Below are 18,705 nucleotides of genomic sequence, written 5' to 3'. Positions count from 1 at the left end.
CGCGCGCCCGGCGGGTAGCGGCCGGACGACCCGCGCCGCCGCCGCCGCCGCCGCCGCCACTGCCGCCGCCGCGTGCGGGGGCGGGCCGGGCGGGGCGCGAGGAGCCGCGGCGGCGGGAGATGCGGGCGGCTGTGGGCGCCCGGCGGGCTCGCCTCCGCCGCGGGGGTCGCAGCGGCTGCCGCGCCGTCCTCGAGTGCCCGGCGTGAGGAAGGCGAGGAGGCGGCGGGCGGAGCGGAGCGTCGAGCTCGAGGCGGACAGCGACCCGCAGCCCGGCGCGCGGCCTCGGTGAGCGGCGCGCCCCGTCGGGGTCTCGCGGCGGCCGCGGCCCGGGCAGGCGCGGGCGGGCGGGGCGCTCGCTGCCTCGGGGCCGCCCCGGACGCGCCCGGCCTCGCGGCTGCCGCCCGGCGCCGCGCAGGTGGACGCGGGGCGCCCCGCCCGGCTCGCCGCGCCCCTTATTTGGTCTTGCGAGGTGTCCCGGGCAGAAGGTGGCGGCGGGGAGCGAGTGCGACTTCGCCGGGGCACAGGAAGTTGGAAAATGAAAGCGCCCGGCCCCGCGGACTTTGATCTCCGCGGCGCACGGTCGCCGGCGCGGCTTCCTGCCCCGAGCTGCGGCTCATCCGGTGTCGAGTTTCCTTCCCGCTCGGTCGCCCGCAGCGCCGCCTCCCTCCCCGGCTCGCTGGTGGCCGCCGCGTCCCCGGGAGGACGCGCTGGGCACGTCTGTGGGGTCTGTGGGGGCCGGAGCGGCGCCGCGGCGGGCGAGCGAGGCCCGGTGGGCTTCCTCCCCGGCCGGCGGAAGCGTGGGCCGTTTCGGTGGGGGTCCCGGGGGTCTCCTGTCGCCGGACCCTGCCGGGTGGACCCCGGGGATGCCGGGGCTGACGGCGCGGTGGCTCGGGCCCGGATTTTTTGGGCAACGTTACCCTGCAAGATACTTCGTGATTGACGGGCGCCCGCTCCGTGTCCCGTTGGTGGAGCTTGCGGTGATTTTTAGCTCAGGTCTAGGCTTGGCACATTTGATGATCTGGTTTGGTTTTGTTTAAGCTGCTCACTGAAGAATCTGGAGACTTGGTGTTTGGTTCTTAGCTGCTGTCTCTGAAAAATAGTCGGGCTGTGGGTCTCCACAGCAACTGGACTGTGTGTTTTATAAACATGTTTAGGGTGGGAAAGGTTCGTTTAGTTGAGTCTTCCCTTCCCCAACAAGTTATTTCATCATGCCCCGCGCACAGGGTGGCTCAGGGCTTGATCTTCGGAGGGGTGAGGTGGAATCAGTTACGTCTTCACATTTAACCCCTAGAAAGCCAGACTCCTTCATTTGAATTAGTTGTTCCTTCATTACACCTCTAAAAACTTTTTTTTAAAAAACTAATTGTGGAAAACTTGGGGTTTTTCTAAGAAGGAAAATCATGTTTTATTTTTTCCTCTTTTAATAGGTAACAAGAATCAAAAGTATTTGTATTTTTTTTTTAAACTCATTTCACCTTTGTAATTTTTAATTCTCTTCTGGAATTTTTTTCCCTTCAGTCCTCTTTTATGGTTGAAGAAACCATTGAAGTTCATAGTTCATATCACACTTTCGGGAACTAAAATGTTTCAATTTTATTATAGACCCAAAGGTTCACCAGTTTTTCAGTCAAAAGAATAACCTGACACCAAGATCGAATTAATAAGACATTCCTTTAAAACCCACTGCAGATGTCCATTTTATGTGTATGTTAGTTTTTCTCAAAAGACATGTGCAGTACTTCAGTCCAAACCCACAGCCGCCTGTTTTACTGTCAGCAGCGTTGTGGCCACGTCCAGGAAGCACAGGGTTGTCAACAGCTGGGCTGTGCCCCACCAGCTGGGCTATGCCTCAGCGCCCCACCGAGCCGGCCACCCCAGCAGTTGACTCTGCAGAGGGGAAGGTGGAAGGCAAAACTCGCCCACCTCGGGGTCGCTGCTGCTGTTTGCTCAGGGTGACACCTGGGTGCTCACTGTGGAACGGAGGTCTCACTTCTGTCTCTCTGGACAGCTTAGCCGTCATAAACCTGTAGGGCTTAAACAGTGTCCACATGGCAGGTGTCAAGACGTAGGAATTTGGGTTTTAGAAGCTTTCCAAAACTCACTGGAATTATAAGCACCACATTTGTCGTCTAGAGATTCTGGTTCTCTGCCTGGCTTTCCTGGCTTCCTTTATCACCGTGTCTCACGTTCGGATCTCTACCCATAGCGTTCCTGATGTGAAGGTCATGGCTGCAAATGTGGAAATTGAGTTCTTTGGTTAAGTTAGTGTTTACTAGGAAGGAGTATTAACAGGCTTAGACTAGCAAGTAATTAAATTAAAAAGACTTTTGAGAGCGAATGACAGACAGGAATCTTCCCTTTGCTGGGTCACTCCCCAAATGCCCCCTGCAGCCAGGCCAAGGGGGGGGGGGCTAGGAATTCAATCCAGGATCTACCTGCTGCCTGCTGTGGTACGCGTGAACAGGAAGCTGGACTCAGGAGCGGAGCTGGGACTTGAACCCCGGGTACTCTGATGTGGGATGCAGGAGCTACACCAAACTTGCACCCCACAAATAATTGTTTAACGTGGGAAAACTATGTTGAATAAAGATAAGTCTGGTAAACTCAGAAAAATGACAGGGCACTGTCCCCAACACCCTACCCCTCCACCATCCCATGGAGATTTTCAAAAGCTGCTGTTTTGGGGTGGACATTGTGGTGCAACAAGTCAAGCCCCTGCTTGGGATGCCTGGTTCGAATCCCAGCTACTGCGTGCTTCCAATCCAGTCTCCTGCTGATGTGCCTGGGAAGGCAGCAGATGATGGTCCGAGATCTTGGGTCTCTGCCACCCACTTGGAAGACCCAGATGAAGTATTTGGGGAGTGAATCAATGCATGGAAGATTTCTCTCTCTCTGCCTTTCAAATAAGTAAAATTTTAAAAAAATTCTACTGTTTTATCTCAGTTTTAGTGAGTGCAGCACTGATTTCTAGTGGTCATGTTGTTCAGATTAAGGTAGCACTTACTGTTTGTGGATTCTTGGTACTTCGTATGTAATAGGTCACACTCTACGCTCAGCTGGTGATGTTAGTGCTTTAGCAGGCCCAGGAGATTTCACTAATGAATAGTACAGACTGAAGAGAGACTTGGATGAATGGCTGTACTTCTCTGTGGGACGCATCTCCCCTCTGTTTTTCATCTCCCCTTCTCAATGTTGGGAGACCGTTTTTCTGTGCACGTGGCTTCCTTGTGGTAACCAGGTGGCCTGGAGAGCTTTTGGTGTCTCAGAAAAGTGGCAGAAACCCAGGTGTTTCCACTGCTGCCCCCGGTGGAAGCAGATGTGGATGACTTTTTTTTTTTTTTTTTAATTTGACAGGTAGAATTATAGACAGAGAGAGAGAGAGAGAAAAAGGTCTTCCTTCTGTTGGTTCACTCCTCAAATGGCTGCCATGGCCAGCGCTGTGCTGATCCGAAGCCAGGAGCCAGGTGCCTCTCCTGGTCTCCCATGCGGGTGCAGGGCCCAAGCACCTGGGCCATCCTCCACTGCCCTCCTGGGCCTCAGCAGAGAGCGGGGCTGGAAGAGGAGCAACCAGGACTAGAACCCGGGGTGCCGGCGCCGCAGGCGGAGAGGATTAACCAAGTGAGCCATGGCGCCGGCCCCGTGGCTGACTCTTAAGGACCCCATCTCCTATGAGTGTTGTGTTGGAATTAGTCTTCTCAGTCTGGATTTTCTGTCTGTTGTGTTAGATTTGTTTCCAACATGTTTGTTTTTTAAAAGATTATTTATCTTGAAAGTCAGAGTTAGAGAGGGATGTCTTCCATATGCTGCTTGACTCCCCAGATGGCTGCAATGGCCAGCGCTGGGCCAGGCAGGAGCCAGGAGTTTCAGCTATGTCTCCCACTGGGCCATTTTTCACTGCTTTTCCCAGACCTTTAGCAGGGAGCTGAATTGGAAGTGGAGCAGCCAGGACATGAAATGGCATCCATGTGGGACACTGGCATCGCAGTTGACAGCTTTTCCTGCTATGTCACAACACTGGCCCCAAAACATGTTTATTGAGATGTACCACGAAATGTACAATCCAGGGGTTTTAGCACTTTTACAGAATTGTGCAACCAGCACCACCATCTAGATTTAAAATATTTTCATCACAGGGCAGGTATTTGTTCTAGTGGCTGGGTAATTCTTTGGTTAGGATGCCCATGTCCCTGGGTTTGATAATCTGGCTCTAGCTTCTGATCCAGCTTCCTGCCAGTGTAGACCCTGGGAGGCAGCTGTGATGGCCCAAGTAGTTGAGTTCTTGCCACCCAGGTGAGAGACCTGGATAGAGTTTCCCAGTCCCTGCAGCCATTGTAAGGCATTTGGAGAGTGAGCCAGCAGGTGGGAGCTGTATTTGTCTTCTCTCTCTCTGCCTGTCCAAAAAGAAGTTTCTGAAAATATATATTTTTTACATCACAAAAAGAAGCCCTGTCCCCATTAACAGTTGCTCTCCAGTCTTCACCCCCGTCTTCAGCTCTGAGCAACCAGTGATCTGCTTTGTGTGTCTGTATACTTGTCTGTTCTGGACACCCCGTAGGAAAGAAAGTGCAGTGTGTGTTCTCTGGTGGCTGGCTTTTTCACTCATGTAGCGTTGACAAGGTTCGTCCCTGTTGTGACAGTACTTCATTCCCGTTTCTGGCTCCATGCACCACATTTTATTTATCCATTCATCAGGTTGGTTGTTTTTTTGATATTAGTAATTCTGTGAACATGCCGGTATAAGTTTTTATGAGAACCCATGTTTTATTTCTCTTGGGTGTGTATCTCAGAGTGGAATTTCTGTACCCACGGTAAGCTTGTCCTAAGTAGCTGCGCCCTTTTCCATCCCCCAGCAGTGTCTGAGACTCCACGTCCTTGCCAGCACTTACTGTCCATCGGGTTTTACTGCAGCCATCCTGGTGGGCATAAGGTGGTTTCTAAGGTGGTTTTGATTTTCATTTCCCTAATCACTAGTGATATTGAGCATTTATTGTGTGCTTAGTAGTTATTTATTTCTCTTCTTTGGGGAAATATGTTTTGAAATCCTTTGTCTATTTTTAATTTGTTGTTTAAAGAGTTCTTTCTGTATTTTGGATGGAAATACCTTTTGAGATACATTATTTGAAAATATTTTCTCCCATATTGGGCATTACACAGTTGTATTGTTGTAGTTCAGTTTACCCGTGTTTGTAGTGTTCGGATGGAATTGTTTTAATTTGTTAAACTCTCTCATGGTCCAGTGAGATTGCACTCGTAGGTTCTGGTTTCTGTGTGAGGGAGGGTGTTCAGTCCTCAGCTTCTTTAGGACAGGCTTATGTGTGTTTGGCCAGAGTTACTGCCCTGAAGGATTCTTGCTAAGAGACAAAGAGAAATTCTATGAGGAAAATACCTTTGTGACATCATTTCCTTGCGGTTGCATTGCTTAAATTAGCTGCTCTAAGTTTTGACCCCAAGGGAACATTTGCAGACTGTTTTGATTGTCACAGCAGGCTGGGAGGGTGCTGCCAGCCCCCACCAAGGACAGTGATCTGGGCCAAAATTAAGAAACCCTGGCCCAAACAGGGAGATGATAAAGCTTTAGCTAGTGAAGGATTGGTCTTCATTTCCTGTCTTGAGAACCAAATAAAGGTTACCAGTCAAGTAAAAGGAGAATCTGTGCAGAGGTACCCCCAAGGACAGAGGTGACAGAACTCGTAAAGTAAACCAGGAAACATTTTGCTGAAATCTCAGTGCTGCCAATTTGTATGTAAATTACATTTATGATAATGGATATTATTTGGAGGTAAAAATACTAGTTAGAGCAAAAGTACATTATTCTGTGTACCTTACTTAGCCTCTGGGCCACTGTGGGAGAGACTACACACACACCATACCATGCCATCTTAGCAAGTAAACAAATTGAGTTGATTTAGATTGATGAAATGATGGCCATTAAAAAAAAAAGATTTATTTATTTGAAAAGCAGAGTTAGAGAAATCTTCATCCACTGGTTCACTCCCCAGATGGCTGCAATGCCTAGGGCTGGGCCAGACTGAAGCCAGGAGCCTAGAACTGTATCCGGGTCTCCCACAAGGATGGCAGGGGCCCAAACACTTGGACTGTTTTCCACTGCTTTCCCAGGTACATTGCAGGGAGCTGGATTGGAAGCAGAGTAACCAGACTTCAACCAGTGCTTACACTGAGTGCTGGCAATGCAGGTAGCAATTCAGCCTGCTGTACCACAATTCTGGCCTCAAAATGATGGTCTTTTTTGAGAGAATTGGACCATGAGTTTTTCTTTTTCTTTTTCTTTTTTTGGCCAGGCAGAGTTAGTGAGAGAGAGAGACAGAGAGAGAGTTATAGACAGTGACAGAGAGAAAGGTCTTCCTTCTGTTGGTTCACTCCCCTAATGTTCGCTTATGGCCAGCGCTGCGCCTATCTGAAGCCAGGAGCTGGGTGCTTCCTCCCGGTCTCCCATGTGGGTGCAGGGACCCAAGCACTTGGGCCATCCTCTGCTGCCCTCCCGGGCCACAGCAGAGAGCTGGACTGGAAAAGGAGCAAATTGGACTAGTACCTGGCGCCCCAACTGGGACTAGAACCCCGGGGTGCCGGTGCCGCAGGTGGAGGATTAGCCAAGTGAGCCACGGCGCCGGCCGAGATTTTTTTTTTTTTTATGATTTTATTTGAAAGGCAGAGTTACACAGAGAAAGAGACAGAGAGAGAGCTTCCATTGCTTGTTCACTCCCCAGATGGCCTCAATGGCTGGGGCTGGGCCAGACTGAAGCCAGGAGCCTGAAACTCCATCCAGGTCTCTCACATGGGGGGCTGGAACCCAGATACTTGGGCCATCTTCCACTGCCTTTCTCAGACTGTTAATAGGGAGCTGGATGGGAAATAGAGCAGCCAGGACTTGAACCTGTACCCATATGGAATGCTGGCATTGCAGGCTGCGACTTTACCTGTTGTGCCACAGTGCTGGCCCTTAGAAGACGAGATTTTAAGATAAAATTCAGTAACTGTGATAGTGTAGTGATTGGCAATCATCAGTCTGCTCCTATAATGCATGGAAGTAGCTTTATTTTTCTTGTAAGCTACTTACTACTTACGAGTTTCCTTAAGCAGCATGGTGTACTTAAGAGGTGGTTTTGTTTTTTTGTTTTTTTGTTTTTTTGTTTTTAATTTATTTATTTGAAAGGTAGTGTTACAGAGAGGCAGAGATGGGGAGAGCAACGGATCTTTCATCCGCTAATTCACTCTCCCCAAATGGTTGCATTGGCCAGGCTGGGTGAGGCCAAAACCAGGAGCCAGGAGCTTCTTCCAAGTCTCCCAGTGAGTGCAAGGGCTCAAGCACTTGGGCCATTCTCTGCTACTTTCTCAGGCACATTGGCAGGGAGCTGGGTTGAAAGTAGAGCAGCTGGGATTTGAACCATTGCCCGTATGGGATGTTGGTGCTGCAGGTTGTGGTTTTAACCCACCGCACCACAGCACCTGCCCTCGTGCTTAAAGAGTTTACACTCTGGTCACCCAGTGTCTGGCCTAAGTCTCAGTTTCAACAGTTAACTTGTGTGACCTTGGACGAGTTACTTCACCATGTGAAAGGATGTACTAGTAACCCTCTCACAGTGGAGTGCTGTGTGCGTGCAGTGAGTGAACACGCTTCGAGCACTTCCCCAGTTCCTGACAATCAGGGCTGCATTAGTACTGGCCACTTGTGTTATCACACATTTATCTTGTTCCTGCAGCCCATTGCTATGGACAGTGCTGTCACCCTGTGGCAGTTCCTTCTTCAGCTCCTGCAGGAGCCGCAGAATAAGGACGTCATCTGCTGGACCTCGAATGACGGGGAGTTCAAGCTCCTGCAGGCGGAGGAGGTGGCTCGGCTGTGGGGGGTCCGCAAGAACAAGCCGACCATGAACTATGACAAGCTCAGCCGGGCCCTCAGATACTACTATGTGAAGGTAATACGTGTCCTGGTCGTGATTGGACGCAGAAAACCTCAAGACAAGAATTACTCCTTTTTTTCTGTTGAGATTGTAAATATTAATGTCTTAGTTTGTTTTAATCCAGTTTATTTTAGAACTTCAGCGGTTTGGAATTAGGATACAAGGTGTCAGTGTTCCAGTTATATCTGTACAAACGCTTACGCAGTAAGCTATTCTAATTGTACATGTTTTATTCCTAACTGCAGTTGTCTTTGAAAGAAAAAGTACAGGATTGGGAAAAGAAATTTGGAGATTCTCAAGGATAAATACATACGCTTATGTATTTTGTAATTTATTTTAAAAATTGTGTTGGAGAGGGCACTTAGTCTCTCGTTTTAAATGCTGGTTAGGATGCCCGCCTCCTACGTTGGAGTTCTTGCTCCTGTGTCCAGCACTGGCTCCCCTGTACCTGCTTCCTGCTCATGCAGCTCCTGGAAGGGAACAGCTGATGACTCAGGTGACTGGGTCCCTGCCTCTCATGTGGGAGAGCTGGATTGATTTCTAAACCGCCTGCCTTTGGCCCTCCCCAGCCCCCTGCTTGCCAGTATCTGGGGGAGTGAGCCAGCAGATGGGGACACTTTTCTGTCTCTCTAATAAATACAATTTTTTAAAAAGAAATTACTTTAAATTTTTGTATATTTATTTATTTTTACTTTATTTGAAAGGTAAAGGAACAGAATGAGAGAGGAGACAGAGAGGTCATCCATTCACTAGTAAACTCCCCAAATGCCTGCAACAGCCAGGACTGGGCCAGGAACTCCATCCTGGTCTCCCATGTGAATGGCAGGGACCTAGGTGCTTAAGCCATCACTACTGCCTCCTAGGGTGTGCGTTTTCAAGAAGCTGGGATTGGAAGCAGAGCTAGGAGTCTAACAAGGCAATTCAATATGGGGTTAACTGCTACACTAAGTACTTGCCCCTTATATACAGTGTGGTTTTTTAAAAAGTTTTTTTATTTATTTGAAAGTTAGAGTTACAGAGAGAGAGAGAGAGAGATCTTCTATCCGCTGCTTTACTCCCCAACTGAGCGCAATGGCTTGAGCTGCGCTGATCCGAAGCCAGGAGCGAGGAGCCTCCTCCGGGTCTCCCATACGGGTGCAGGGCCCAAGCACTTGGGCCATCTTCTACTGCTTTCCTAGGCCATAGCAGAGAGCTGGATCGGAAGTGGAGAGCTGGGTCCCGAACCAGCGCCCACATTGGGTACCGGCACTGCAGGCAGCAGCTTTACCCGCTGCGCCACAGCACTGGCCCCCTGTACTTGTTTTTATAATTTTACTTCATTTTTAGTTTAGCTTAATCCAAGGAGCACAAGTTAGTACCTTAGCTTGGGAGGAGGGGTGCAGCACTGTGGCACAGCAGGTTAAGCCAGGGCCTGCAGCTCCGGCATCACATATGGGCACCAGTTTGAATCCCGGCTGCTCCGCTTCCTATCCAGCTCCCTGCTAATGTACCTGGGAAAGCAGTGGAGGATGGCCCAGATTGTTGGGCCCCTGCACCTGTGTGGGAGACCCAGAAGAAGCTTTTGGCTCGTGGCTTTGGCAAGGCCCAGCCCAGCCCCAGTCATTGTGGCATTTGGGGGTGAACCAGCAGATGGAAGATCAATCTCTCTCTGTCTCGCCTCTCTATCTGTAACTCTGCCTTTCAAATAAATAAATAAATCTTAAAAAAAATGCACAAGGCTTGTTTGGCAAAAACAAAACAAAACAAAACCCTTAGCAGGGGAGGGGAATGTCTGGATGTGGTCAGTATAAAGCCCATTAAATCATTGGGTCTGGCCCTGACAAGGCAACTGTAGGCAGGACTCAAATTTAATAAATTTACAACAGGCTCATTTTTTCATTTATTTTTAATTATTTTGTGTTTTTAAAAACTTATATAAAGGGAACAGATTCCATGTATTTCATATGTACATAATATATATAGCTTTTTTTAAGGTTTATTTATTTGAAAGGCAGAGTTAGAGAAGAAGGGAGAGAGAAAGAGAGATCTTCGATTCACTGGTTCACTCCCCAAATTGTCACAACAGGCAGGGCTGGCCCAGGCTGAAGCCAAGAACCAGGAGCTTCCTCCAGATCTCCTTAGTGGGTGCAGGGGCCCAAGCATTTGGGCCATCTTCACTGTTTTCCTAGGCACATTAGCAGGGAGCTGGATCAGAAGTGGAGCAACCAGGACTAGAACCATCGCCCACATGGGATCCCAGCGCTGCAGGCCGCGGCTTTAACCCACTGAGCCACAGTGTCGGCCCCTGCATATATCCAGCTTTTAAGAACATAATGGGGCCAGTGCTGTGGCACGGTGGGTTAAAGCCCCAGCCTGCATTACTGGCATCCCATAGGGCACTGGTTTGGGTCCTGGCTGCTCCTCTTCTGATCCAGCTCTCTGCTATGGCCTAGGAAAGCAGTAGAAGATGGCCCAAGTCCTTGGGCCCTTGCACTCACGTGGGAGACCCGGAAGAAACTCCTGGCTCCTGGCTTCAGATCCGTTCAGCTCTGGCCATTGCAGTCATTTGAGGGGTGAACCAGCAGAATGGAAAACCTCTCTCCCCTGGCTCTACCTCTCTCTGTAACTCTTTCAAATAAATAAAATAATTCTTTTTTTTTTTTTTTTTTTTTTAAAGATTGTAATGATACTGGGGCTAGTGATGTGGTGCAACAGGTTAAAACCCTGACCTGCAGTGCTAGCATCCCCATATGGGTACCAGTTCAAATCCTGGCTGCTCCACTTCCGATCTAGCTCCCTGCTAATGCACCTGGGAAAGCACCAGAGGATGGTTCAAGTTGTTGGGCCCCTGCACCCATGTGGGAGACCCAGAAGAAGCTCCTGACTCCTGTCTTTGGATCAGCTCAGCTCCAGCTATTGGGCCATTTGGGGAGTGAACCAACGAATGAAAAACCTTTCTCGCTCTGTTTCTACCTCTCTATGAATCTCATTCAAATAAATAAAATAATTTTTTTTTAAAAAGATGATGATACTACCCACTCTCTCTCCTCCTTTGCTTATATTTCTTTTAATTTTTGCAATGACATACTTTTTTAAGATTTTATTCATTTATTTGAGAGGTGGAGTTACAGACAATGAGAGGAAGAGACAGAGAGAAAGCTCTTCCTTCCGTTGGTTCACTCCCCAGATGGCTGAAACGGCTGGAGCTGTGTCTGTCCAAAGCCAGGAGGCAGGAGCTTCTTCCAGGTCTCCCACGTGGGTGCAGAGACCCAAGGACTTGGGCCATTTTCTACTGCTTTCCCAGGCCACAGCAAAGAGCTGGATTGGAAGAGGAGCAGCCGGGATTAGAACCGGTGCCCAAATGGAATGCCAACACTGCAGGCGGAGGATTAACCTGTTGAGCCTCAGCGCTGGCCCCGATGACATACTTTCAACTTACTTTATAATCACAAGCTTAACCCTCGCCTAAATCAAGAATTTAACAAGTAGTTCCTCAGGAAGCATGCTAATTTTTAAGTTGATGATTTTGTATGGCCTGTGAATGATGTTTTAAGGATCTAACTGGCCCTTGGCAGAAAAAAGGTTCCCCACCCCTGCCCTGAAGAATAGCTGTTAATATATAGAATGGATTTAATTAAACTTATGTCGTTGTTCTTTAACAAGTGATTGCTGTGAATGCATTCTTGGGCACTGAAGTAAAGTAAATGCTGTAAAGGACAGTCTTAGAACGGGAGGCTGAGATCCTAATCTCATTCACCTTTTAAGTGGTTGATCTTACCAGCTTTCCGGTATGAGACAGGAAGTAAGAAACAACGAAATATACAACAAAATTTTTAAAAAATTTATGTGAAAGGTATAGAGGCAGAGCTAGAGCTTCTTTCTGCTTGTTTGCTTCTCAAATGTCCACGGCAGCCGGGGCTGGGGCAGAGGAGCCAGGAGCTCCATCCAGGTCTCCACGGGGGTGGCAGGGACTCAAGTATTTGAGCCATCATGTGCTGCCTCCCTGGGTGTGCATCAACAGGATGGAAGCAGAGGTGGGACTTGACCCCAGGCCCTCTGCTAGTGGATGTGGGGGTGACGTGCAGGGGCTTACAGTGTCTGCCCCAACAGCTGGAATTTCTGAATGAAGTAGGGAACTTAGCAGATGTAGTGCTGTAAATTCTTTTTTGCTCGCTCAGGATGTGTTTGGCTGTGTCTTTGGAATTAGTTGAGATTGCAGTCCAGTGAGTTCTGACTGCAGATACCTGGGTGAGAGTTAGGCAGTTAAAATCCGTCTGCTTCTAACAGTGTAGCTCAGCTGTTAAGGCATTTGAATATTCTTGCCTTAACTTCTCTGTAGTATAGGGCCTGTGTTTGATATGGCCCAGTGAATTTAGATGATTCTGAGGTTCTTAAGTAAGCTCTGTCTCCTTGGCAAGTGGAGAACCTCATGAAGTCAGCTTCCGCTTGAGCTGTGGGATGTAAGTGTGCAGGAGAGTGTAAGACTGCTTATTTTATTTACCTACAGAATATCATCAAAAAAGTGAATGGTCAGAAGTTTGTATACAAGTTTGTCTCTTACCCAGAGATTCTGAAGATGGATCCAATGACAGTGGGCAGGATTGAGAGAGACTCTGAGACTTTGAACTTCAGTGATGTCAGTAGCAGTTCCAAAGACTTGGAGAACGGCGGGAAAGAGAAGCCCCTTCAGCCTGGCGCCAAGACCTCCAGCCGAAACGACTACATTCACTCTGGCTTGTATTCCTCCTTCACTCTCAACTCTTTGAACTCCTGCAGTAAGAGGCTTTCCAAATCCATGAAGATTGAGAGCCCGCCTGAGAGACTGGCAGAGAAGAAGTCTCCTCAGGAGCCAGCACCGTCTGTCATCAGATTTGTAACGACACCTTCCAAAAAGCCACCTGGTGAACCTGTGGCTGCTGCTGTTTCCAACGGCCCCGCTGTCTCTCCGTCTTCAGAGGAAACTATCCAAGCATTGGAGACACTGGTGTCCCCAAAACTGCCTTTCCTGGAGGCCCCAACTTCCGTGTGCAGCGTATCCACCACTTTGCCCAGCACAGCTCCCGCTTCGTCCCTTTCCCCTCCCTTGCAGGAGCCTCCCAGCAGCACGCCCTCGCCCCCACTGAGCTCGCACCCAGACGTCGACACAGACGTTGACTCGGTGGCCTCCCAGCCCGTGGCACTCCCGGAGAACTTGTCGCTGGAGCCTGAAGACCAGGATTCTGCTTTGCCAGAAAAAGACAAAACCAATAACTCATCAAGATCCAAGAAGCCCAAAGGGTTGGAACTGGCACCCACCCTTGTGATCACAGGCAGTGATCCAAGCCCACTGGGAATACTAAGCCCTTCTCTCCCTACAGCGTCTCTTACACCAGCCCTTTTCTCACAGGTAGCTGTCACCACTGTTTGCATTTCTTCTCCTTTGTAAATCTTCATTTGAGTTCAGATCCAGAATTGACACTCTCAGGTTTGCTATCTGTCACTTAGGTTTGCCTTAAAAAGGTATGTAACCCTGTGAAAGCAACACAATTCCTCACCTCAGTTGAGATTGTCAAAATAGGAGTTGGAGTGTTGGCTTTAAAAATTTGCTTGCAAGTAAATGAATGCTTTGAGATTTTCCACTTCCTCCTGAAGAAAATAATGTGTGCTCCTCTGCCTCCTTATAGTTTTGTGAAACTTGTTGATATGTAAAAAACAGTGATAATCTCTAGAAAACATCAGTTCCTGAGGCCTTGAGGGTCCTGGCTGCTGTGATGTGGAGTAACAAGTCTGAACAGTTACAGTCAGTGTCCATTAACTTGAGATCTCAGAAGACAGTTTAATAGATTACTCCCAGACCATCTCATTGTTAGGTAGAGAAATGTTGATGACTCAGTTGCCCATCATCCTCTGCACCCAAATACAGGCTGAGTTTTCAGTTTGGGAAAGACTATCAAATTTGGCTGAAAAAGTAGTTACTTTGACCTTTATGTTTCTTTGGTTGTAAAAATAATTTAGGAATTTTTTTATTGTGATAGCATTTTGGACTTGGAGATACTTACAGTGGAGAATAGGGCAGTATTTGGGATCAGGCTGTTTGCCTTCTGTTGATGGATAAAGCATAATCCTGGTGAGTCATTGAGCAATGTTTTTATTTGTGTGTTGCAGACTCCCATCCTCCTGACTCCAAGCCCCTTGCTGTCCAGCATCCACTTCTGGAGCACTCTCAGCCCTGTGGCTCCCCTGAGTCCAGCCAGGTTGCAAGGTGCTAACACACTTTTCCAGGTAAACTGCATAAAAGTCTGTCTCTTGTAAATGGAGCATATTAAATGAGATAGAAAGATAGTGTCGCAGTGTTTTATCTTTCTAAAACTTTGATTTAATTAATGATTTAGAAATTTCACCAACACAAATATTCACAGCATAATTACCTTTCATTTTACTATTACATACTTTTAAGGCAGAACAAGACTTGATGCTGGGCCAGCGCCTCAGCCACTAGGCTAATCCTCTGTCTGTGGTGCCGGCACCCGGGTTCTAGTTCCGGTTGGGGCGCTGGATTCTGTCCTGGTTGCTCCTCTTCCAGTCCAGTTCTCTGCTATGGCCCGGGAAGGCAGTGGAGGATGGCCCAGGTGCTTGGGCCCTGCACCCGCATGGGAGACTAGGAGGAAGCACCTGGCTCCTGGCTTTGGATCAGCGCAGTGCCGGCCGTAGCGGCCATTTAGGGGTGAACCAACGGAAGGAAGACCTTTCTCTCTGTCTCTCTCTCTCACTGTCTAACTCTGCCTGTCCAAAAAAAAAAAAAAAAAAAAGACTTAATGCTGTGGTTTATTGTAAGCATAACCACCTTTTTTGGTCATTTTAAACACTACAAATTCTCTGTTTGAAAAACAAAAACAGATGGGCATTTGGCAGAGCAGTTAAGGGGCTGCTTGGGATGCCTGCATCCTGCGTCAGAGTCTGGATTTGAGTCTTCCTTCTGCTCCTGATTCCGGCTTCCTATTGATGCGTACCCTAGGAAGCAGCAGATGATGGCTCGTGTGGTCGGGTTTCTCCTGTACATGTGGGAGACCCAGATTGAATTCCAGGGTCCTGGCAACCTGACTCAGCCCTAGATGTTGTGGCCATTCTGGGAGTAAACCAGCAGATGGGAGATGGGTCTCTCTCTCTCTTTCTGCCTTCCAAATAAATGTGAAGAGTCTTTAAAAAGTGTTGGAAAACATGTATTATGAAAAAGCTTGGATTTCAAAATGCTTTTGACCAAAAGAAAACTTTTTTAGAAAGACTTTTTTAAAGAGTTTTAATTTGAAAGGCAGAGACAGAGAGTTCTTTGGTTCATTGGTTCACTCCCCCAAATGCCAACAACAGCCAGGTCTGGGTCAGAATGAATCAGAAGGGCCGGCGCCATGGCTTAACAGGCTAATCTTCCACCTCACGGCGCTGGCACACCGGGTTCTAGTCCCGGTTGGGGCGCCAGATTCTATCCCGGTTGCCCCTCTTCCAGGCTAGCTCTCTGCTATGGCCCGGGAAGGCAGTGGAGGATGGCCCAAGTCCTTGGCCCCTGCACCCGCATGGGAGACCAGGAGAAGCACCTGGCTCCTGGCTTTGGATCAGCACGATGCGCCGGCCGCAGTGGCCATTGGAGGGTGAACCAGCGGCAAAAAGGAAGACCTTTCTCTCTGTCTCTCTCACTATCCACTCTGCCTGTAAAAAAAAAAAAAAAAAAAAGAATGAATCAGAAGGCTGCATCTCAGTCCACGTCTCCCGCGTGGGTGGCAGGGACTCAAGTACTGACATCGCCTGCTCCCTTCCAGGGTGCACGAGCAGAAAGCTGGATGGAAAGAGAGTAGTCAGGATTCGAGCCAGGTGCTTCAGTGTGTGGTGTGGGGTGTGGGGTGTGGGCGCACCACGGGGTGACGAGCAAACGAGCAAACTCCTGTCCCCAAATAAACTCACCTTTTAATTCCAGTTTCCAACAAACATTTTGACGTACCCTTACATTCTTAGGCAGACACACATATGCACATGCACACAGGAAATCTCTGCACATAGGTTTTTTCCTCTTGTTTGGAATTTAAAAAAATAGAGAAAAGTCTTGAGAATGGTGTGTCAAATGCTCCCATTTGCTCTTTACTTAGAATTGATACTTGAGAACATTTTAAGTATACATTTTTAAAAATGAGTATTGTGTTACCCTCCCATTCCTGCTTTTTTTTTTAAGGATTTATTTATTTATTTGAAAGACAGAGTTACAGAGGGGCAGATGCAGAGAGAGAGAGAGAGAGAGAGAGAGAGGTCTTCCATCCACTGGTTCATTCCCCAAATGGCTGCAATGGCTGGAGCTGGGGCAGTTGGAAGTCAGGAGCTAGGAGTTCCAGGTCACCCATGCAGGTCCAGGAGCCTAAGGACTTGGGCCATCTTCTACTGCTTTCCCAGGCCATAGCAGAGAGCTGGATTGGAAGTGGAGTAACCAGGACTCGAACTGATGCCTGTATGGGATGCCGGCACTGCAGGCTGCAGCTTTACCCACTACGCCACAGCGCCAGCCCCCTTCCTATTCCTAATGGGTTTAACCATTATTTTGCTCCCACAATGTAGACTATAACTTGTAGACTTTCTTGTGGTCGATTCATTAACTTATTAGAGGTAACTGTCCCTGGGAAATTTTCTTATATTTTGTAATTTAACTTTTCATTTTTTTTTTTTAGAAATGAATTAATAAGGAAAAGGAAGAAAAAGGTCTTTGTACATTTCTGTGGTGTTCTTTTCCCTTTGGCTGCAAAGTCACTGTATTACTGAGTAGAAAGAGTGCTGAGAGTTGTCCGTATTTTGTTTCCCTGTTTTCATGGCCTCTCAGCAGATGACTGGGTTTCGCATCTGAGACCGCATGCAGAGTTGCCGTGCTCCCCTGGCTTCAGCCTGGACTCTCCCTGGAGAGCTGGGTTCAGAATAAGCAGTGGGGACCCCTTTTCTGGGACAAGCCCCTCTAAGTATTTGTGCCTGCCTGGACTTCTCTCTGAGGATTCATGATTTGCTTTTTTGCAGCATACACTAGTTTTTTCTTAGCTTTTAACAACCTTCACTTGAGGTTCAGTGTAAACCCGTGTGCCCTAGGACTTGAGGGGACCTAAGGCTTGTTCTTTGTTGCTGCTTCTTTAAGATAGGTTGGAGTGTTTGTATTTAATGGGAAGGACAAATGATTTTGTAAGTGTCGCTTTGACACCACTTTGTGCTGTGGGCACTGGTCAGCCTCAGAGCATGGCAGGGACACAGAGGGCAAGGGTGGGGCTGAGTGACGCATGCTGATGTGTTTTCTCTTCTTCCCAGTTTCCTTCTGTCCTGAATACTCACGGGCCATTCACTCTCTCTGGCCTGGATGGACCTTCCACCCCTGGCCCATTCTCCCCAGACCTACAGAAGACATAACCTGTGCACTTGCGGCATGAGAACCAAGGAGCAGAGAGACAGAGACACCTGGCGCGACTGCGCTTGAAGTGAGTGGGTGGTGGTTCTACAGTGCTGACAGCAGGCCGCTGGGATTTCTGCTGTTCCCGTGAAGCGCCTTTGGAGGATGCCCTTGACCAGGACTCGAGTGGACTGTGTATAAAGATGCCTTAACTGGAGCTCGAACTCCACCTCCCTCTCTTTTCTTTAACTTTTTTTTTTTTTTTTAATATTGTGAGCTTTGTGCTAAAGTAATTTTTGGTGGGATGTAGCAGCTATGCTTTGCAGGAATGAACAAGAACAAGTTAATCCTGGCTTTTGGGACCCTCTGGCCAGGAAAAAATTATACTTAGAGTCTATTATTTAAAGAAATATCAGTTAAATGAAATTGGTTCTATCTTTAGGACTAAGTGTGCTCTGTTGAATGACTGCAGGTGAGCTGCTCATGAGCAGTGGAAGAAAAATAACCATTCTGATTCCTCCTTGATCGAAGCCACACATGACAGCTCCTGTCCTGCTGTGACCTGTGGTGGCCTTGTTTACGTTGACTTGGGTGGATCTCAGTTGTGCTCTTGTCTGAGCCTGTCGGCAGAGCTTGGATCTAGTCTATTACAGCACAGAAGGATTTTTAAACCTGGGGTTTAATTCAGTTTTTGGAACCTCCAGTGAGAATGTGGGACCCCACATCAAGCCAGAGGGTCCCCTGTTCTCCAGGAGTGGTAGGCAGTATTGCCCATGGTATGCAGCGTGGAAAATGATGCCTTTTTGGAAAATGAACTAGAGTCCGTTGCATAATTTGAAACAGCACACAGGGCTTTTCTCCATTAGAGATACCCAGAGTGAGGGAACCTTTCTCTTTCCTGCTCATCTTACCTCATTTCCCATGGCGTGTCTTTCGTCTTTCCTTTGAAATACAAGGTTGCTAGAGGTAGCAGTTTTAAAGAGGTAGTCAGTAGTGAGGTAAGGATGGGCCTATTTCCTGCAAATCCTGTTTGGTTTATAATTGGGGAATGCCTTACTTAGGGGTTGGATTATTTGTATTCGTAGTGAGAGGTGTAGGCCTTCGTCTTTACCTTACCACCTGTATAGAATCTTCCCTTCTGGGAATCAGGGCCAGGTGCGCACAGATTTGTTGAGCCCCACCCTGAACTGATAGCAATGTCAGTCACAGGGTCTTTGAAAATTTTTGCTTTGAAATCCAAGATCAAGTCATAACTGTCCCCTCCATGACTTGTCCATTAAACTAGTCTTTTAACCCTGTCATTGAGTCACAAAAACTAGATAGAATGAGGAAGTTTTTAAGAGCTCAAAATAACATTGATATAAGCCAGCATCTTCTAGATGCACATTGTTCACTTTAAATTCATTGTTGTGCTGTGTAGAGACG

General features: G+C 48.1%; 1 protein-coding gene across 2 annotated transcripts; it reads left to right on the top strand.

The window, feature by feature from the left end:
- The first annotated feature begins 184 nt into the window (after positions 1–184).
- ELK4 (ETS transcription factor ELK4) lies at positions 185–17,544 on the top strand. 2 transcript variants are annotated; one of them, XM_062210216.1, is made up of 5 exons: positions 185–285; positions 7,719–7,934; positions 12,406–13,284; positions 14,043–14,159; positions 17,202–17,544. In XM_062210216.1, exons 2-5 carry the CDS (start codon positions 7,728–7,730, stop codon positions 17,298–17,300), a joined length of 1,302 nt encoding a protein of 433 aa, XP_062066200.1. In that variant the 5' UTR covers positions 185–285; positions 7,719–7,727; the 3' UTR covers positions 17,301–17,544. The 2 variants fall into 2 exon arrangements, with proteins under 2 accessions (XP_062066200.1, XP_062066199.1); XM_062210215.1 differs by lacking the exon at positions 185–285 and having other exon boundaries at positions 5,008–7,934.
- The last annotated feature ends 1,161 nt before the right edge of the window (positions 17,545–18,705 follow it).

Source organism: Lepus europaeus, chromosome 14 (genome assembly GCF_033115175.1).
Source record: "Lepus europaeus isolate LE1 chromosome 14, mLepTim1.pri, whole genome shotgun sequence".
Classification (NCBI taxonomy): domain Eukaryota; kingdom Metazoa; phylum Chordata; class Mammalia; order Lagomorpha; family Leporidae; genus Lepus; species Lepus europaeus.
The sequence above is the reverse complement of the archived record's forward strand: the minus strand, read 5'-3'. Positions and strand labels throughout refer to the sequence as shown.